Raw genomic sequence first — 22622 nt, 5'->3', positions numbered from 1 at the left:
TTCTGTGTATTTCTATGTTTTATCCCTGCAGGGAGCCTTCCGGCAAGTACCTTTCCTCTTGCAGTCCTTAGTAGTACATTTCTCCCACATTTCAGCAACTTTTAAAGAAAATTGGACTTTTTTTGTCAGTTGAGCAAGGTTAAAATACAAGAAAACCCAAGAGACCAGCAGAATTTTCTCATGGCTGGCTGGCTGTGAATAGTATTTTAGGCAACCATCTAAAGTTCCATTGTGTCTCTATATTGTTCATTGCTCAGACACTACACATTCAGAATTGTACAGAACGTGTAAGAGAAATGGGTCCTTCCCTCCAGGTACTTATATTGCAAACAAAATTGACAAGAACTATCTAGCATTAAGGGGCAGCTAGGTGGCTCAGTAGATGGAGCACAGGACCTGGAATCAGGAATACTCATTTTTCTGAGTTCAAATCGCTCATTTAACCCTGAAAAAAAGACCTATACCCAAAGTTACATCATTTTAGTGACAGTCAGCTCCTAATTGGCCATGCTAACAAGAGCTAAAACAGTGCAGACAATATAAATCATCTGACGATCACCACAACCAACCTTCAGATGAGATTTTCCCCCTTTTCAGGAATCCACTGGTATGCTACAAAAGGTACCCACGGAGAGAATGCCAGCCTCCCCCCCCCCCCGGTCCTTGAAGTAGGCCTGCATACTCATATAACCTCTACAGGGAAAGATGTATCCCTAGGTGCTGGCATCTGAAAGAGAGATGTAGAATGAGAGAGGCAAAACAACAACAAAGAAAGGTGTAAGATTCTCAGCCTTGGTGAAAGAAGGTAAGAGAAGAGACAGCGGTGGTCAGTTTCATTCAGACCTGAAAAGAGGCCTACAAGTCACATCGCCTGAGCAGCTCCAAGGGTTAAAACAAAGGATTATTATCACAGGAAATCATGTACCTCCAAGAGCAACCTGCTCCTAGCTCTTTACTTATACTGTGAGTCATGTGCACTGTGAAGGTCCAGAGGGAAGCGGGACATATCAGAGCAGAAGGCAGGTTGTTGATCTATAGCAGGCCTGCACAACAGACTCTTGCTAACTATGTGATCCTTAGGAAGTCACTTTACTTCTGTCTGTCTCAGTTTCCTCTTCTATAAAATAGCACCTACCTCCCAGGTTGTTGATCACCAAAAGAGCATTTCTCATTTAAAATTAATCTCTCTTTTAAAATGAGATAATATTTATAAAGTACTTTGCAAACTTCAAAGCAGTAAATAAATATTAGCTACTATCATTATAATAAGGAATGAGAAAACACAGGGTGAAATTACACCTCCAGAAAACTTTGCCTAATGGCCTGGTATAATGGGAACATAACCTGATTCCCCATTTGTAACTGTCCCACTCTAGTCACCTGGCAGGATAATGATGGGGAGAAAAGAACTTCTTGAGACAATGGGGTTTTTGTTTGTTTGTTTGGGTGAGGCAATCAGGGTTAAGTGACTTGCCCAGGGTCACACAGCTACAAAGTGTTATGTGGCTTTCATTTTGGGAGCCAAGACAGTGGCAGTAAAAAGGTAGTCGCTCTAACCCTCCCCTATCAACCTCTGAAAACCCAGAAAATATCACCCCAGAAAGAAAAAAAAACCCTGGAAGAGCTGAACAGGGAACAGCAGTACAGCAGCCCAGCAAACAGGTCTCCCAGTACCACAGCAAAAATAAGGGAAGCAGCACTACAAAGGGCCCAGGTGCAGCATTCATCTAAAATGAGCTGAAGAAAAGCAACCTAGAGTCCTCCAAAAGTCCCAGCCTTGCTGATTCCAACCCAACACTGGGTAAGCTGTCAGAACCCTACAGCCTCCAACTGTCAATCAAGAGGAGATCCTGAATCCCAGGTGGTAGAGCAGGCAAACACCAACACCTGTGCCTCAGTGAGAGTGAGGCAACCGGTGGAAACCAGCTCAGAAAACCACCAGTTGCCTCAGCACTCTACCGCAAAGGCATCTCCCAGTGCATCAGCACAAACGAGGGAGGCAGCATTGCAAGGGACCCCAGGCAGATAAACACCCTGCAGCACCCATCTAAAAGGAACTGAAGAAAGCTAAAGGAAAGGAAAAGCAGGCAACCTAGAATTGCCTGAAAGTTCAAGCCTTGCTGATTCCAGCCCAACATGAGGTAAGCTGCCAAAACCCTACAGCCTCCAATTGCCAACATAAAAGGCCCCAGCACACAAAGCCAGTGACCAAGACCTAGGCTACCAACACAAGAAGCCTAGGTCAGTTCCCTCTGTTCCCCAGCAGGAGAGCTCAATCTCTTTAAAGGCCAGGGAATAAAGAAACCATAGGTAAAAAGAAATGTACCATAGATTCATATTATGAGAAGAGTGAAGATCAAGACAAATTCTGAAGAGGACAACATTGTCAACAAACCCACATCTGCAACATCAAAAGGGAATATGAACTGGTCTGAAGCCCAAAAAGCCTTCTTAGAAGAGCTCAAGAAGGATTTTAAAAGTCTAATGAGAGAGGTAGAAGAGTCCTTCAAAAATACAATTGGCCAATTGGAAAAAAAAGTACACTGAAGAAAACAAGTCCCTTAAAAATACAATTAGCCAATTGGAGAAGGAAGTACAAAAACTAATAGAAGAAAACAATCTGTTAAGAACTAGAATGGGACAAACAAAACTAATGACTCTATGAGAGAGCAAGAATCAGTCAAACAAAAAAAAAAAATGAAAAAAATAGATGAAAACATAAAATACCTCATCAGTAAAACAAGTGACCTGGAAAATCGATCCAGGAGAGACAATTTAAAAATCATTGGACTACCTGAAAATCATGATGAAAAGAGCCTAGATAGTATCTTTCAGGAAATCATAAAGGAAAACCGCCCTGAAGTCCTAGAACCAGAAGGTAAAATAACCATAGAAAGAATACACTGCTCACCACCTGAAAGAGATCCCAAATTGACAACGCCAAGGAATATAATAGCAAAATTCCAAAATTACCAGGTGAAAGAGAAGGTGCTGCAAGCAGCCAGAAAGAAACAATTTAAATATCATGGAACCACAGTCAGGATTACACAGGACTTTGCAGCTTCTACATTAAAAGACCACAGGGTGTGGAACATTATATTCCCCAAGGCAAAGGAGCTTGGATTGCAGCCAAGGATCAACTATACTGCAAAAATGAGCATAGTTTTTCATGGGAGGAGATGGATATTCAACGAAATAGGAGACTTCCAAGCCTTCCTGATAAAAAGACCAGAGCTCAACAAAAAATTTGATCTTCAAGTACAAGATTTAAGAAAGACATTAAAAGGTAAATGGGACAGAAAGATGCAAAATGTTGCTAATAAGGGCATACTGTCTACATCCCTACAAAGGAAGATGACACTTGCAGCTCTTGAGAACTGTATTGTTATTAACACCATGTTAAAGGCATATACATAAAGGGGGTGGATATTAGCTGACTTTGATGTAATAATATTAAAAAAATCTAATCAAGTGGGTTAAATGGATCCAAGTAAGTGGATTTAGTCTGATCTTAGAAAATGTACTGAGATAGGAGGAATCAGACAAGAGTAAATTACATTATAGGAAAAGACAGAAAATACTATTACAGCAGAGGGAAAGTGGGGAAGAGGGGGTGAGCATTGTTTGAACCTTACTCTCATCAGATTTGGCTCAAGAAGGGAATAACATAATCATTTAGGTATAGAAATCTAACTTGCCCTATAGGCAGTAGGAAGGAAAAGGGTAAAGAAAAGGGAGGGGGGATAGAAGGGAGGGAAGAAGCAGTAAGGGCAAAGGGGAAGAAAAGGGAAAGGGATAATAGAAGCGAGGAGAGACTGAAGGAGGTGGTGGTCAAAAGCAAAACATTAGTGGGGGGGAAGGAGAAAGGAGAAAGAAAAGCATAAAGGGGGGGAAAGGATGGAGAAAAAGACACAGATAGTAATCATAACTGAATGTGAATGGGATTAACTCTCCCATAAAATGGAAGCAGATAGCAGAATGGATTAAAAACCATAATCCTACAATATGTTGTTATCTATTATTTGATAAACCCAAAACCTCAGCTTCTGGGATAAGAACCCACTCTTGGATCTAAGACATCTCCAGAGGCCTAGTGATGGAAAATGCTATCCACATCCAAAGAACAAACTATGGAAGTTGAATCACTATCTTTTTTTTTCTCTTCTGTTGAGCTTTGTTTCCTCTTTCTGATGGTTCCTCCTATTAGTTTTAATTTTTACTTACAACTTCACTAATGTGAAAATATGTTTAATAGAAATGTAAACATATAGCCTATATCAGATTGTGCACCGTCTTGAGGAGGGTGGGGGAGAGGAAGGAGGAGAAAAATTTTAAAATCAAAAGCATAGGGAAGTGATTGTTGATAAATCAAAATAAATTAATAAAATAAATTTTTAAAAAATAAAATGAAATAAAAAAGAAAGTGTTATGTGTCTAAGGCCGGATTTCAAGTTGGGTCCTCCTGACTCCAAGGCCAGTGCTCTATCTACTGTGCCACCTAGCTGCCCAAGACAATGGTTTTCCATGAAGCCCTGGATATCCCTGGGTATTGTTGTTCAGTCGTTTCAGTCGTGTCTTACTCTTTGTGACTTCATTTAGGGTTTTCTTAGCAAAGACACTGGAGTAGTTTGCCATTTCCTTTTCCATCTTGTTTTGTAGAGGAGGAAACTGAGGCAAACAGGGTTAAGTGACTTGCCCAGGGTCACGCAACTAATAAGTGTCCAAGGCCAGATTTGAACTGAGGATGAGTCTTCTTGACTTCAGGCTGGGTGCTCTAACCACTGTGGCACCTAATTGCCCAACTCTGGGTACTATAAGTGTTAACACGGTATTCTATGAACACACCTAAGAACATTTTAGAAAACAGTTGCTATAAGTTACTCTAGGTTAGAGATATAAAAACAGGCCAATAAATCCTAATCAATAAACCAGATATGCTGTTGTTTCAGGATACTGATAAAGCCATGGCCCTTTGTACTGTGGTTGTCCTACTTAATCAAAACCAAACAGAAGCTTACATGGGATGAGGAAAAAAAAATGACAGTGGCAGTAAAGCAGTTAAAAGCTAATGTGGAAACCAAAGCCTTTATAAAGCCACTTGTCATCTGGGCCACTACAACTATAGAAATGAGTTATTATTGTTATGTCAATACAAATGAAAGATGGCCTCTGATAGTCCTCATTTTAAGATGTGACATGGAAATTTATCTGTGGCTTTACATTCATAGCCACTGGCTCTGGAAACAGAGGATGTAAGTTCAGATTCCACGAAATACCAGTGTGACCTTGGGTAAGTCTCCTCACCTCCTCAGGCCTCAATTTTGTCATATGTGAAATAAGGAAGTTGGACTAGATGGCCACTAGTGTTACCCTTTCAGCTCTAGAACTATAAACCTATGGTCCTGAGATCTTAAGGACCAGATACTCTTTGCTCTAGACTAAGGCACAACTCCAAAGGGCTATGACTCTGAGTGTGGAGGAGCAAGGAAGGTCAAGATGATCATATCCCATACACTTCCTGGAAGTTTTTCCTCCCACTCAGTCAATCATACTCTTTGGACTCAGTATGACACTGGCTACAGTCAAAGCAGGAGAACCCGAAAAAAAAAAAAAGATTTCGGTTGGGAAACACTGGACTCAATGATTTCTCGTGTCTTTTCCACCTCTAATAGGATGGGATTCTGTGATGCCTGAGAAGGAGGGTCGAGCAAGTACCAAAAATACTTTATCTCATTAAACACAGGTTTTTTTTGCTCCAGCCTAAATCTTACTGCAGACCAGTAAAATATCTGAATTCTCTGCCATAAAACCCTGCGTCTTCTACAGTCTTAGTGCAGCAGCAATGTGAACACACACAGTGAACCCCAAGAGAAAGATCCAATCCAAAAGATGATCAAATCCAAAGAGGAACAGGACTCACAAAGGGGATAGTAGCAATTGGAAAATAATGAGGGCTTTTTAAAAATTATAGTTTTTAAGAAAAAAAAGATATTTGGTAATAAAAGTTTTGTAAACTGCTCAAAGCAATCACTATGAGCCAAACATAGATTAAATCAATGTTAAAGATGAGAAAACCAAGGTCTACCAAAGGGAAATGAGTTGTCCAAGGTTATTAATACAAGTCTCAGTTGCAGAGCTAGGCCTTATACTTGGGTTTTCCTGGCTCTTAGTGCAGGACTTTTTCTACTAAACTAGATTACCTCCTTTTCCTGGAGGAACTATACAATTTCATCAAAACTGTAATTTACATTTAACTGGCACTTTATAATTTCGAAACCCCTTACTTGCATGATCTCACTCAATTTTCACAAGAACCCTGTGAAGTGGCTTTATTATCCCCATTTTTGCAGATGAGCAAACTGATGGTCAGAAAGTAACTTCCCCAATGCCCGTCATATGGAGAGCAAGTATTGGAGCTGGGACTCAAACCCAGCTCTTCTGATGCTAAATCTAATACTCTTTTTATAATGCCATGATATGTCACTTTCTTCTTGATTAGTTTTGACATCCTGCCACAGCAGGTAATGCCTCATCAAGGACATTCCTCCCCACGGGTATCCTCTATTCTGGACTGTCTTGTACTTCACTGGGTAAAGGGGTTGGGAAAAGGTGCCAGAGGACCCATTTGCTAATCTGATAAACTTAGTGTATATTTATGACCAACCTTCTCAGCTCATGTTGCTTTTCCACAAGAGCCTTCCAGAAATTCAGTGTATTAACCTTAAGTAGTAGCTCAAATTGTAAGACTTTAGGCAGGGAAACAAGGGGGGGGGGGGGTGTGAATATGAGGTCACCACCTACTCCACTGACAAGTAGGGCTAACACTGAACATAATAGCTATTGTCTCAAGCCCAAGCCTCATGACCCCTTTAAGCTTTCTCCTACTGTGCCCTGGAGGTGGGGATCTCACCTACATCTTCTAATGTACAGGAAAGGAAGCAGCTCCAGGAACATACATACATACATACATACATACATGCATACATCTCCCTCTCTCTCCCTCCCCCCCTTCCCTGTGGTGAAAGTTCAATGCTCCTAAAGCTTATGTTCCTTCCCCAGGGCAGGCAGACTCAGTATCTCTGGTCCAGTCCTGTGGGGAAGGCTCCCAGGAGGTACATATATAGAGGAAAATAACCAATAGCTTGGCATTTATTATCTCCTAAGTCTCCTAGAAGGTTTCCTATTAACCTTTTGCCCTCTTCCTACTCCCACACCCCAAAACACACCTCTGATATTTTTCTGTCCTTGCCAAGTGTGGATCAAAGCCTAGGGATAGTGCAGCTTCTCCTGAATAGATTTAGGCCTGGTGTAGATGAGAGAGAGGGGAAAGAATGGGGGGGGAGGCAGGGGAGGGAGATTAGACAGTCTGGATGCACAATGAACCGGGAAAAGAAGGGGGAAGAGGAAGGCAAAATGAGGACACAAGAGGTGTTCAACTCTCATTGCCACCTGAGCCTCTGCTGGAAATTACAAGTCATACCCACATCAAGCCCCTCCTGGGGGGAAAGGGAGCACTTTGTCCTTACATTCAGCCCTCCTTCTCCTTCATAGCCCATCCCCCTCCTCCCTGTTAACTCCAGCCTGCCTGCTCTTTGAGTGAAACAGCTCCCCCATTCTTCTGAGGACTAGAAGGGGCTAGGAAGAGACATTTCAGAATCCCTTTCTAGGTTTTAGGGACAAGAGAATCAAGTGCCTCCACCACCCCCAAAAGCAAGAGATATCTCCTCTCCATTCCCACTGGGAAGCTGATCAGCCACAGTTTGGGGGAGAAGGGATAATGGGGATCCTCCACCTTATCCCCTATTGCCTTCCTAAAAAACCACTGCAGCGAGCCTGTGCCCCTGGAGACTACTTGGGGGGTAGGGTGGGATCTGGAAGATAGAGTGAGGACTCCAGGGCGCAGCAAGTGCGGACAGGCAGGTGCAGGAGGCAGAGAGGAAAGGAAGGAGGGGGTGGGGAAGGAGCAAGGAGTTCAGGAGAGGGGCGGGGGTTGGGGGTAGAAGGAGGTCCTGTGAGGAAGGAGGCGCTGAAGAGCCACAGCAGCCGCTGCCACTGCACTGGCTGCTTGGAGGCTGGAAGCCAGAACCGGACTGGGAGGCGGCTAAGACGTGCGCCCCGGAGAGCCCTCCCCAGATCTCATGGAGCACACACATTTCCATCTCACCAACAGCTCACTCTTCTCCCATAACCGCTATGCTTGCGGCTTGGGCTTGGTGCCGGTCGTCTACTACAGCCTCCTACTCTGCCTTGGCTTGCCAGGTAAGGGACGTGTGCATGTGTATATGTGTGTAAGACACAGGATGGGAGGGGGTGGCATGTAGGTCTGTGTATGCGGGTGTCAGGGTGTCTGCGTGCCTATGTGTGGCTTCCGGAGGGGACTGTAAGGGAAGATGCGTGAGGGCTGCGGGGCAAATCAACTGCGAGGTGAGGAGGGGGTGGTGGTATGACCGAAGTCCCTGACTCCCCACTATGCTGAACTCTTACCACCAATTCCCCCAGCCCACCCATCCCCAGCTGACCATACCAGAAAAGTTTATACCCAAAAGGCAGCGAAGGGATTTCCGCTGGGAAAGTTGATACCCACTAAGCACCTGGGATATGCCTGCAGCTGGGGCACTGCTCTTGGAGCATTGTAGACAGCTGCTTTGGCAAAGTGCAGGGGAGGGATGAGAAGATGCCCGCCCATCCTGTCCTCTGCCTCCTTCCAGCCCAGGTTGGGACAGTCAGTTTCCTGAGTCCTCTGGTTGTCCAGACCCCTGCCCCCCCAAGCGCCGGAGAGGCTGTCCTGACTTAACCCCAAGATCAAGTCTGAGATCAAAAAGGAGACACTACTGATCTTTCTCTGAGGAAAGAGGATGGAAAAGTGCACTTTGTCTGTCCCTTTGTATTCCAGATCTACTGTTCCCCAGGGAGTAGGGGATCTAAGGAATGGTTGGGGAGGGGGCTGGGAGCAGGGGGGATGGGATAGATCTCCTCGATCTGTGTCTTAGAAATGATGAGAGCACGCGCGCACGCACACACATGCACATGCACACACACACATACACACACACACACACACACACACACACACACACACACATATCACCACAGCCTCCCTGGTGATGGTCTCCTTGAGCACCGTCCTTGCCCCTTGGCTTTGCTTTTCTTTCTAATCTCTTGTCCTAGGAGGCAGCGCTGTGGAGATTATTCTTTTGCCCCAACCCTCTCCATCTTCTACCTAAAGTGTAGCTGAGATTCGTACAGAATTCCTGAAAGGAAGGAAGGAGTGTGGGTTTTCTTTCTTATGTTCGGATCCGTTATGTGAGGGAGCCCACTGCACTTTGGATACCTCCTTTCAAGAGGCTCAGGAGGAATCAGGAATTTCAGAACCCCACCCCTATAGACCCCCCTCCCCTCATACACATATACACTTTAGCCACAGATCCATCCTTTACAACCAGTACTTGGGAAGGCCTGGGGGATGGGGGAGGAGAAAGAAGAAAGCCTGAACTGAGACTATGCACGGCTACCCTGGATAGAACGCAAACTACTTGGGGACAGGAACAGTTCCAATTTGCACTTTGTATACCCAGCCAGCACAGTATATGGCACATAGCAGGTGCTTAATAAATGCTTGTTGATTGTTAATTGATTTGAATCTTGAGATTACCCTCCAAATGCATTCAAAGAGCCTCAGGGTCTCCATCAACCATCACTGTTGTTTGTTTTTATCTCATTTCCTTTTTGTTCCACTGAAGTGGATAGCCATAAAAAAAAAAGTACTCATTTCCAAGGTTCTCCACTTTCTTGAATATAAGTGAAACTCCACAATGTGATTATTAAGAATTAATCACTGCTATCTTAGAAGAAAAAAAGAAGGCAAATTATTGTCAGACCAGGCAAATGAGAACATATATTGTAAGTATTGTACATATGGAATAATTCTTGTCCAGCAAACAAATTTTTCTCTCCTGGGCTTCCCTTGCTCCTTCCTGATGCACCCTTTGATAACTGAGTTTTCTAGTGGCAATAAGTGCCAGAGGGAAAACAGGAAACACTAATCTCCTGTTTCTCCCCAAAGTACACATAGCCAAGACAGAGTAATAGTTTACTAACCTCAGAATTTTCTCCCTCAGGATGGCAGGCTAGCCGCGTTCACCTCATTTCCTACCTTTCTCCTTTAGCTACATCATCTTTAGAGATTGAAGGGACAGAATGTCATCCCAAGGTGATGGCGCCAAAAATGGGGACTTGTGTCTCTAGGTGACAAAATGCTGGACAGCTCAGACCTTCAGAGTCTGGATCTGATGCCAATTAAGGAAGCTTCAAAAGCAAGGACTTGCCCAGACAGAAATAAGAGGTAGGAGGACCATGAAGTGAAAGCGACCCCCCCCAACCAGGAGCCTGTGCAAAGAGCCTGAAAGTAACAAGATGAAAGGAAGAGTAAAAATGGGGCATTTGGAAGAAAAGAAAAATTGGACATCTTATTTTGTATGGAATCATTGATGGGTGGGGAAGGGAACTCTGAAGGTGTCTGCTCCAGCCTCGCTGTGTAAGGCAAGGGGGAGGAGAGTAGATATGGCCAGATGAAAAAGGGGGTGGCTGCAGGGAATGGGGGATGGGGATGGGGCATGTGCAAATTTCACGGTCCAATGATTTTTGAAAATTGCTTGCAAGGGTGGTTCAAGGGTCATGTCTGAGCGGGAAAAGGCATTGTTTTATTTAGTTGTTTTTTGCACTGACTACAGTTGTGAAGTCTGCAGTGTATACAGAAGCAATATTCATGGGCACTAGAGTTATTTAACAGAAAATGCAGGTGGTTATTAGGAGCTGAATGACCGACTAGATTCACCCATCAGCCTGGGAAGAGCCTGAGGAGGCAGAGGCAAAGAAAAAGTACTTAGCTCAGCATATTACTCCTATTACTGAGACTTTCAGTGTAATACCCTCCCCCTCCCCCCAATTAGAGAACTCTCATTATTCTGCAGCTGACAGGAACACACAGTTAAGCTGGGTGTGAAGTAACAGACCACAGGGTTTGATGATATTGTTGAAAACTGAGATTTTAATTGAATTACTGTTCCCAGCAGTGGGCTCACCCAAAGTGTTCCAAATTAGCACAGCACTGTGGGTAGGAAATGTTTATGGGAATTTGGAGTTGAATGTGGAGTGGGTGTGAGCTATGCTACAATGAAGGGGAAGCAGGATGGTAACTGGAGGGAGAGAGCAATCCTCTCCAGAAACTGTCCAACATCATAAGACATGGCAGGAAAGGACTGTGAAAGGCCACATAGTTGAGAAATGTCTTGATATAATACATAGGGTAAGGGACTTAGACTCAAGACCTGGATTCAATTTCCATCTCAGATACTTGCTAGCTGTGTGATCCTGGACCAATTGCTTCTCTGTGCCTCGGTTTCCTCATCTGTGAAATGAAGAGATTGGACTTCATAGCCTTTAAGGTTCCCTTAGTCAAGAAAAGCCCATGGACAACATTGGCATGTCCATGTCCATGGGTTCATGAAGAATTGGACCAAACTGAATGACTCAACAATGACAACAAAAACAAAGATTCCCTGGGATCTATGATGCCAGTCACATACTCATAGGATTTAGAGTTGGAATAAACTTTATTATTCATCTAGTCTAACTCCTTCTCTTTACAGATAAAGCAACTGAGGCTCACAGTGTCAAAGTGACAGTTTTCAGCAATACCATCAAACCCAGTGGTCTCTTATAGAAACCTCCATTTGCCATTTTTTAGTCATTTTTCACATGGATTACAGTTGTGAAACCCATAATGGGTACACAATCAATATTCATGGGTAATGGAGTTATTTAATAATAAAGGGGGTGGTTGTTAGGAGTTATTAGAAGATACCTGTATACTTAAAACCATGTGTAAGTTCTTGCCAGTACAAACAAACTGGAAAGGTTTCAAGTACGGAGCTGAAAATTGGCTATTTTTAGGATCAAAGAGTGAGAGCCCCAAGAAACCTCACCAGTCCAGTGATTTGTGACATGTTCAAGATCACCAAGATAGTAATCATCTAAAGCTGGATTTGAACCTAGATCTCTGACTTCAGAGCTAAGTGTTCTTTACATTGTACTATGAAGTTTACAAAGTATTTTATGTATGTTGGCTCATCTGAGCCTCAAACAAACTTGTGAGGTAGAAACTATAGATATCATCTCCAATTTACCGATAGGTCAACTAAAATACAGAAGGTTAAGAAGGGAAGGGGAGGGAAGGGGAGGAGAGAAGGGAGGTAGGGGAAAGGGAGGAGAGGGGACATGAAGGGGAGGGAGGGGGGAAGAAAAGAAGGAAGGAAACATTAAATGCCAACTATGTTCCAGGCACTGTGTTAAGCAACTTACAAATATTAACCCATTTTATCTCTGCAACAGCCCTGGGAGGTGGGTATCATTATTATCCACACTTTACAGTAGAAGAAACTGAGTCACATAAAGATTAAGTAAGTGACTTGCCTAGGATCATACTACTAATAAAGGTTTGCAGCCAGGTTTAAACTCAGTTCTTTCTGTCTCAAGGCCCAGCATGCTATCCACTAAGCCACCAGCTGCCTCATGGCCACAGAGCTCGTTGTAAGTGTCAGAGATTATACTTGACCTCAGGTCTTCCCAATCCCAAATCTAGAATTCAAGACACAACATATGTCATCCAAAGGCTAGCCCTACCTACATTCAAAGAGGGTCAAGGTGAGATTGTACAGGTAACAGATTGTTTGGGCCAAAGTAGCATTTGAAGCCATTCTACTTACACAGTCCCCAAGGAACTGTGCCTTCTACTTATAGTGAGGAAAACAATGACATCTTGGATGCTTGAACTTCTGACATATTTACAAAAAAAATACCTACTTTACCCTCTGACATTCTTCACTAAGATCAGATGAGAGCTTATTTGGACACTTCATCGAACAGCATGCAACATCATATGGCAAAATCCTAAATCCACTGCTTGCTGGTTTGACTTGTAAAGTTGTTCTTGTTTTCACATCATGAATAGATTCTCCTAATACAGGACCTCCCTCCAACTAGGTTTGCAATATACCTTCTCATAAAGCTGCCTTACAGGTGAGCTGTGTAGGAGACAGAATGTTGGGCACCTGAATCTAGTCACAGCCCTGTTGCCTATTACATGAATGACCTTGGCTAAATTACTTTGCCGCCCACGGCTTGGAAGTAAAATGAGAGAATCAAATTAGAGTCAGCATAGCAAAGTGGAAAGAGGCTCTGGGGTCAAAGGATTTGGCCTTGGATTCAAATCCCATCTGTGACACTTAGTAATTTTGAGAACAAATCACTTCCCTTCCCTCAGCCTCTATTTCCTCATCTTAAAGATGAGAACGTTGGACTGGACAACTTCTGAGGTCCCTTTCTATCTCTAGAACTATGATCCTCTGATGATCTCTGGAGTTGTTTCAAAAACTGACATCTAATAATTCAATGCTTTGTCTAAACTGCCTTGTATCAAGCCACATTCTATTATGGACCCTGTTCTAGCAAGATTCCAAAATATTAGGAGAATGACGCATGAGCTTATTTTTCCCTGACCTCAAATAGTTGTATCTGGTTCAGTAAAATCGCTAGAAATGATCAGATGTTGTTTAACCTCATATAAAGCTACAAAATGCATCTGGTGATTGAAATGGACAAATCTTACCTCTAAACTGACTAGCTGGGGCCATTAATAAAGATAGAAAGGTAGCAGCTATTCTTCTACCTTTGGCATATCCCTTCTCATATGGCTTTGGGGGTAGCGGAGCAGGGAGTTTAACATCAGCACTGCCAGTGTCCTATACCCCAAAATATAGGTGATGTTGATATAGAAGTCACTGCAGAGAGCATCCCAGAATATCCATAGGTTAAAAATGGGTGGGACACCAAATAAGGAATAAGAGTGAGCCAGGTTCATGAGGACTGGGGTGGGAAAACAAAAAGAGAAACTGAAATATGCATCTAAGAAAGAAATATTAACTATGACTCTGATTCAATGAACTGGAATAGCCAGGAAAGTTTGAATAGCATGAAATATCTTAGGGTAAGCTTCGGACTTTGGCTCAGATATGAGTTTGCAAAGTGTTTAGACTAAAGGGGGAGGGGGGAGCCATTCTGGGAAGTGATTTGTCCCTGATCATAGAGCACAGCAGCAGCAAAGCCATGCCTAGAACCCAAGACTCCAGTTCCTAATTTTACAGCTACAATTTATATCTTGGATTCATAACACAAACCCATAATACCCCTTTCTCTTACCACTGTCACTACCACCTCAATCCTCTAGAGGGCTTTGTTCTACATCAGGGATTCTTAACCTTTGTTTGCTTGCCTCATGGACCCCTTCAGCAGTCTGGTGAAGCCTATGCACCCCCGTCTCAGAGTAATTGTTGCCTAAATCATAATTGATAGAAATATTGAATTTCAGTTAGAAGCTACTGAAAAAAATCTTTTCCCCATGCAAATTCACAGGCCTCTAGACTTATTGGAGGTTTATAGATCTCAGGCCAAAAACTCCTACTCTATACCATGTCAGGGATAGTTCTTTGTATCAACACAAAGAAATGCAGGAAGGGCCAGGTTCTATACCTTTAAGTAAGCCAAGATTGGGAGGTGGGGTTTCTTGGTAGAATGTACTGGGTTTTTAAGAGAGAAGTTTCACTTTTCTAGAAAGTAAGTCATAGTTTATTTTCTCAAGAGGAGGGTTCATCATGGACCAGCTGCTTTTAAATCACAGAGACATTGAATTTTACAACTGGAAGAAATATTAATCTAGTCTGAATCCCCCCCCCCCATTTCACATGTTTCAAACATGGAAATTCAAAATGGTAAAGTAACTTCCCCAAGGTCATCCATGGAAGAAATAATGGTTTACTAATAGTTGAAATTTATATAGCACTTTCATGTTTGCAAGTAGATATATGTGTGTATGTATGTGTGCGTGTGTGTATGTGTGTGTGTGTATAGATATAGATATAGATATAGATATAGATATAGATATAGATATAGATATAGATATATACACACATATATGGATAGATAGTAAATAGATATAGAATCTGATCCTCACAATAACTCTAGGTGGTAAGTACTATTATTATCCCCATTTTATAGAAGAGGAAAATGAGGCAGATAGAAAGTAAGTAATTTAACCAGGGTCACACAGCTAGTAAGTGTCTTAGATAGGATTCAAACCAAGATCTTCCCAAAGCCCAAATCCAGCACTTTATCCTTTGCCTCAACCAAATGCCATAATTACCATAGTAATTTAAAGCTGGGGAGGACCTTAATGGTTGTCTAGTTTAGCCACCTCATTTTATAGATGATATAATGTAGGTCAAGTGATATAACCAACTAGATAATGGCAGAGTCAGGACTAGATATGAGATCTCCTGACACTCAGGCCAGTGCTTTCTCAACTGCAGCACATTTTAATTTTAAGTTTTTTAATTACCTTGCTGCTACCCACTTGAGTCTCAATATGCTTGATATATTATAAGCCGATAGAATGGGAGAAACATCTGGCCCTGACCTTTATGGAAATAAACCAAATTACTCCCTAGTTTGGAGGGAAGAAACGGGCTGAAGCCCATGAACATGAAGGCCTAAATATCAGGGGTTAACTTTTCTTCTGGTTTGCCAAGGTGTTGTGTATTGGCAGAGTCAGGGGAATAACATATTGCTACATCCATTTCTTTTCATTCTAATCTAATGTGAAAGGCAAGTTATCAGTTAAATTGTTTTGAACAGAGGGAATCACACACATACATCACAGCACAGCACAGGCTAGAGATGGCCAATGGCTAGATTCCAATTGTTCCCATGCACTCCTTTGCTTGATCAGCACAACTCCATGGAAAAGAGTACAAGCAACATCACCTGCCCTAATAAAGAAGATGAATAGCATCCCTCGAAGGTGGTGAAATAGGGCAATGGCAGAAAAAGACAAATAAGTAAAAGGTGTCCTGTGGTACAGAGGAATAGGCTCTGGAACACAAAAAAGGAAGAATTTAGTCCCTGGCTTGCTTGTTATAAAACGGCAGTGCTTATTAACCTAGTCTACCTTTATCACACTAGAGAACTTGACAAGACACATCTGGGGGAAGGGGAGAGTGACCTATCCATCACTCGAATCTTCATTCCTTTATGCGTAACTGTCCAGCAATGAGGTAAATTTGATAAGCATACCTAAATGCATGGGTCCATTGATGAATGTTGACTCTTTCTAAAGGGTCTCCTTTTCCAACAAGGATGCCATTGTTTGAAATCTATTTGGAATCCCTCTGTGGGAATTGCCTTCAGAAAAAATCTACCAGTTACAAAAGTAAATGGGTCTATTTGTAATAAAGTCTAATTACTTTGGTCAAACCTGAAAAAAAAAAGACCAGATCTGGCTTAATAATCTAACTTATTTACTACATTTGGCCCTCAATAAATTTTATTGTTTCTCAAAGTCATCAACAAAATATGATGAATTTGTCATCATTAAAGTCATTAATTTGATAACATATACAATCAAAAACAAGAATATGTAAAAGTATTTTCAACATATGCAAAATATGGTTGCTATTAGTAATAATGACAATAATTTTTAAAACATAATATGCCACAGAGTCTGAAGGAAATTTCCAAAGAGAAGCTCAGAATGTTTTTGGTATAATGAAAATAGCATAGGAGAGTTGCATTCCAATTCTAGCTCTGCTGTTAACTGACTGCATGACCTTGGGTAAATCATTTAAATTCCAAGGGTCTCAATTTCCTTAGCTATATGATGACAGGGTTGGATTAGATGTACTCTAAGGTCTTCTCTAGCTCAAACAATCAAGGATGTTGTGTATTTAAAAAACAGTAACATTACTTTGTCACCATACCTCATATATTATGCACAGAAGCACACTTGTCACACCCCCTCCTTCCTAAAGCATTTCTTTCTGCCCCCTACCCACCCCCATCTTTACCCTCCAGGAAAAATGTTGGCAAAGAGAAATGAGAGAATCCAGGATGTCCTCCTAGCAAGGACACCTTTTTGTTGCGAAAATCAGAAAGCACTATCTAAGGAGACTTTAGGAGAAGGCCTGAGGCACAAAGAAAATTCTCATCCTGGTACTATCAGTTAGTAACTCCCACTGATGACCAAGCTGTCATTTTTTTCTGAGTCTAGGCAACTGAAAGAAGACTGAGCCTCCCTGCAATACCACTGCATAGTGAAGGAAGATGAGAAATGTCACCTTCATGGCCATCATTTCACAAATGAAAGGCATTTAGTCTGATCAGCTTGACAGAGAGAATGGGCCACAGCAGCACTGCAATACCAGTGACCCTTGATAGTCTATAAGGGAAACATATCCTCATGACTACAGAATAGGGGGATGTGATTAGGAAAGTGACCTGGAAAGGAAACTTACTGGTCATATCAAGGGAGTCAAGGGCACTATATTCCTTCATCAGAGTTCCCTTTCTGCTCTAACATTTTATAAATCTATTCAAAGCAGAACCCAAGATTTTGTATAACTGTTGGCCAAATACTTAGGTTGCCAGCAGAGGGCTATAGAAGAAGAGTGTGGGATGTTTTTATGACAGGAGCATCATTTATGCTCTGAAAGCTTGATTCTCTCATAACACAATAGATGCCAAGTTCCCAATACATAGTTTTTGATTGCCTACAATATACCTAGCATGTCATTGCCTGAAGCAGGAAGCTAGACCAGGTTCTTCCTATCTCTAGAATTCTTTGGTTAGTGAAAATTAGATGGCAATCCCCTTCAAAATACAGGAGAATCACTCTCATATGTTTACCCAAACCAAACTTGATCAGCATTTTTCAAAGACAGTACCATTCTTGACTGCATCCTGAAAATGAAATTAAACACCTTGAATAATGTAGTGGATTAATTAATAATGCTGGCCTCAGGATTAGTAAAATGGAGATTCAAATCCTGTCCCCAACATAGACTGTCTGTGTGACTCTGGGCAAGTTATTCAACTTTTCAGTGATGCAGCCAACTTCCTAATTCAAAAAATTACATTGCCATTTTACAATTTTCAATAGAGGAAGTTCTTCAACAGGAACTCTCTTATAATAAATATATCAATAATATAAAAGGTCCAAACCCCAAACCCTGTAGTACCACTCTCAGGATTGTCATGAAAATGGGGGGAAATGTATATAAAGAGCTTTGCAAACCTTGAAGCAAAACATAAATGTCAGTTGCTATTATTTGCGCCACCTACTTCCTTCCACCTGTCCTAGGTACCTTTTTCCTGTTATAATAGTGTGACTTTGAGGGTTTGTTGCATGAAGCAAAAAACTCATCAGTTGTACTACTATAGGAAGGGAGAAGTAGGATTCTCACCCTCTCTCCTTTGGCTCCCACACTTGGTAAATGAGTGTCTTCAATCTCCATACACTCCTCTTTTCCTCCTCTTTGGTGTGTTCTACTCTCTGGTTACTTCTCACCCTTCAGGAGTCGGGCACAAGGGTGGGCTTGAGTCTCTGTGAGCACAGCAAGAGGGAACAATGGGGGAATGGGCAACATGACAACAACAGCTATTCTGCCCTCTCCCACAGAGATAATTTTACTATTTTCACCTCTCATTTTGATCTTTAAAAAAAATCAGATTCCTGCTTGCTCTGCTTTGGAAAATTATATTTTATAAAATATGAAATCAATTAGATTCTCTCTCACTATCTCCACGGCCCTCAGCCACAATTACAACAGAAAGGGTCCGTGCTCTATGTCCTTTTCTTTCTCACTTGTGTCCTTTCCCTTGACACTATCTACTCACAAATCATGAAGTATATAAACTAGAAGCAGTTATGATCAGTCACTTTATCTAAACAAGCATTAGGACTAATTATAGAAACATGTAAACAAACTTTAAAGGATAAGAAAACTTCTGATTTAACACCTGTCCTGTCAGACATGAGGGGTGGGACATATAGAGGAGACACAGAAAGTTTTGCTCTTATCACTCTTCCTGAAAGAAAGTCCCCTCAACTGATCTGTCCACTCCAGACACTCCTTGAGGCCAAGACTGTTTCAACAATCCTCTGGAAAGCTAAAGAAGTTATCAGACATACTGGTCACCTTCCACCTCTCTCACACTTTTCTCACTTAAATCAAATTTTCCACTTAAATCCCTCAAACTGGCCAAACTCCTTCAATCATCCCTGTGTCCCACTCTTCATCCAACTTTTCCTAAGATTTCTCCTCCTGCTCAAGGGCAAAACAACACTGTTTCTTCAACACTCATTTATTTTCTCCATCTCCAGAGCCTCCTGTAGCCAAGGCCTTTTTTTTTCTTTTACGACAGAAAATAAGTCTCCATTACCCTGCTATAAAAGAAAGGAAGAATATTTTTAGGTCCATTTTGCCTCTTATTTTTTTTCAATTAACAAAAATTTTCTCTCCCTCTGACAGCTTCCCTGGGTATGGATTGGGGAGGTTGGGGGTGAGGGAAGAAAAGGTGTTGGAGAAAAATCTTCGTATCAAATATGCATATCCAAACAAAACAAATTCTTGCATTGGCCACATCCCCAAAATGGGTGTTTTATTCTGCACCTTGAGTCCATCATTTTCTCTGTGAGGAAGTGAACACCATGCTTCAACATTAGTTCTCTTATTCTTTACCAAAGGCACACAAAGAGAGGAGAAAAAGTGGAGGCAATAGGAATAAGAGAAGATTTGGGGATCCAAAAGGCCATGTTCTTGTAACAGCTCCTGATTCTGTCAACTTCCATGACTAGGACTAGAAGGTATTCGTGGATCAGTCTGGGAAAAGGCCACATAGTGTCATTCAACATCTGCATCTTGTGCCTGCCTCATTTCTTTGCTAGCATCATCTACTGATACAAGTCAAGCAACAAGCATTTACTAAACAATTACTAGATGCCAGGGACTGTGCTAACTAATGGGAATATAAATACAAACAAAAAGAAAGACAGTACCTGCCCTAAAAGAGCTTACATTCTAATAGGAAAAAAGAACACATAAAAGGGAGCTGAAGGGAGATAGACAGAATATAGCCATGAGAAGGCATAATGTTGAAAGCCCTCAAACACAGCTGAGAAAGGGATGACGCATGGCTGGCCATCCCCCACAAGAAGGCCTGAAAGGAATTCACCAGTGACAGAAGGGGGCCAGTGTAGTGCAGGGATGTTCCAGGTAAGAAGACTCCAGAGGCTAAAGAGGTTCTAATGAGAAGGCATCATGTTGTCAAAGTTCATGGAGTCAGAAGCACAGCAAGGATGCTCCTGCACTATAGCAGTAACAGGAAACAAAAACGCCCCATGGTCCCATTCCATTTAAGATTCACTGGCCATTCAATAAGACAGTTTCCTTTACTCCTACATAGTTGACTAAGCGGAGGAGAGATAACCAACTACCTATCAAGAATGTTTGTAAGAAGATTCCTACTTCAAATATGGGTTGGTCTAGATGACCTCCAGGGTCCCTTTCAACTCCAAGATTCTATGATTGGACCTCACTGGGGTATATGTCCTTAAAATACATTGAAAGGCATCACTAAATGACAGGGATCTAGATTTCAGAAGCTTTGGTTCTAGTCTTGACTTTGCCACTAACTAAAATCACTATTCTCTGATCTTCAGTTTCCTTCTCTACAAAATAAAGTGAAGGGTTAGACTCAATGATATCTACCTTCTCTTCTAGCACTTGAAATCTATGATTAAATGATTAAAATCTAGACCATTATTAAACACATGATTCCCACAGTAAAACTTCAAAACATATGGATTATGGGAATAAGATGGACAGGGAGGAAACAAAATTATCCTGCTCTTAAAAAGTTGATTTGCCTTCTTGTCACGAAGATCAATATGAATATGTTGAGTTTCAAAATTGTAAAATGTTTGTATTGATGTACTTTTATATAGTTTTTCCCCAGGATTCCTCTCCTTCCCTCTCCCAGAAAGCCACCTCACATAACAAAATGTATTTGAAAGCAAACAAAAACAAATCAGCATAATTAATCAATACAGTCTGAAACTGGGTGCAGTGTACACTTGTGGACCTCCCAGGTCTGCAATGGGATGAGGTGGGAGTGTCTTCCCATATTACTTCTTTCAAGCCATGCTTGTTCATTATAATTTTTCAATTCATTTTTTATTTTTTGGTAATTATTTCTATTTACATTGCTATAATCATTGTGTGTATTACTTTCTTGGCTCTGTTTACTTCACAGTTTTAGAATTAAAGCCTTCACCCCATAGCCTTAAATCTGTCTCTAGATGAAGTAACCCTATGTCAAATGTCCTGCACTATGTGTTAGAGTTGCAGAATTATATTCTGCCAGGGGACAGGGATATTCAGATTCTGAGTGGCTCGTTAATGAAATAGAAGCTTTGGAAATTCCAATCACTAATGAGATTTGGGAGTTCGTACATCTGTACCAAAGATCATAAATGCTGCTATAAGAAATCATCTTCCATGGATTGTTGGACACAGGCAGAGTTTATCTCCAAAGAACTATCAATGCTACTCTTTGGTTAACTTCTCCAAGAGCAACCCAATAATGGTACTATAATTTAAGATGGAATGGGGGGGGGGGACCACCAGGGTTATTCTGAGAGGGAAAGGCTAAATTTCATTGCACCTCTTCAAAACAGGTGACAAAAGTTGGAGTTCCCATCGACAGTCAAGTTTTCCAGGTTGATCCAATCAATCAATCAATCAACATTTTATTAAGCAGCTATTCTGTATTCGGGCATTGTGCTAAGCAGCTCAAGGGAGTTATAGAAAATTTGTTAGGTGAACTTTCTCAGGACTGGTCTATGGTTGTTGATGGAGAAAAAGACAAGCACTATTTTCAGTCCTATATAACTGTCTCAAGTTATGAGATTGTAAGCTACCTCTTTTCCTGCCACTTCTGACAAAGCATGCATGTCTTGATAAGTGCGTAGGGGGGAGGATGTCACTCTTTCCCCCCTGCTCTCCTGAATGGCATATAAATTCCCTAGAAAGGTGAGAATTTTTGTCTTGAGTTCTCATTGCTTTACCAGCACTAAATGAAATTGATAGCTTCAGAAATGACAATAGCAATGAGGAAGCCCAAAGGGATGCCCCTGGAATGAAAGATTTCCCATACCTGAGCTGGACCTTTAGCTTGGCCATCTAAAGGAGATGGAATGAAGCAGACAGTCAGATATAAATTCAGAGACAGATAGAGACACACACAAGGCTCAGAAGGTCAAATATGGAGACACAAAGATACTTGCCTACCTAGAAGGAGGCCTGAGCAAATCTATGCAGTCTTGCCAGGAAATTCCAGGCACATAAAGGCCAATGTCAGATGGTAAGTCATGTGTGGAAAGAGAGATGGGGCCTCAGTGAGAGGAAAGGGATTTGAAGCAGAAATGGGAGTCAGTCAGTAAGCAAACATTTAAGTAGCAGGCACCATGTTAAGGGCTGGGGATACAAAGAAAAGACAAAAGCAGTCCCTACCCTCAAGGAGCATACAGTCTAATGAGGGAATACAATACACAAAAGGAAGTTGAAAAGTGTGGGGGAGTACACATGGAGGAAAGATGGAGAAGTCTTTAAGTATGAGCTGGGTGGGAAATGAAGGGCTGACTTGGGCACCCCGCTTCAATAGACGTTCTAGGA

The 22622-nt window shown here is 41.8% G+C and overlaps 1 protein-coding gene across 1 annotated transcript in view; it reads left to right on the top strand.

Moving 5' to 3' along the window:
* The first annotated feature begins 8105 nt into the window (after positions 1 to 8105).
* Positions 8106 to 22622, top strand: part of GPR139 (G protein-coupled receptor 139) — a 54063-nt gene continuing 39546 nt past the window's right edge. The window contains exon 1 of the mRNA XM_020965386.1: positions 8106 to 8259. Within this exon, the coding sequence (XP_020821045.1) occupies positions 8139 to 8259 (121 nt within the window). The 5' untranslated portion in view covers positions 8106 to 8138. The remainder of the gene's footprint in view (positions 8260 to 22622) is intronic.

The sequence above is a fragment of the Phascolarctos cinereus genome, unplaced genomic scaffold, assembly GCF_003287225.1.
Source record: "Phascolarctos cinereus isolate Bilbo 61053 unplaced genomic scaffold, phaCin_HiC Scaffold_4;HRSCAF=312, whole genome shotgun sequence".
Lineage (NCBI taxonomy): Eukaryota > Metazoa > Chordata > Mammalia > Diprotodontia > Phascolarctidae > Phascolarctos > Phascolarctos cinereus.
Note: the sequence above shows the minus strand (reverse complement) of the source record. Positions and strands in the feature narration are given on the sequence as shown.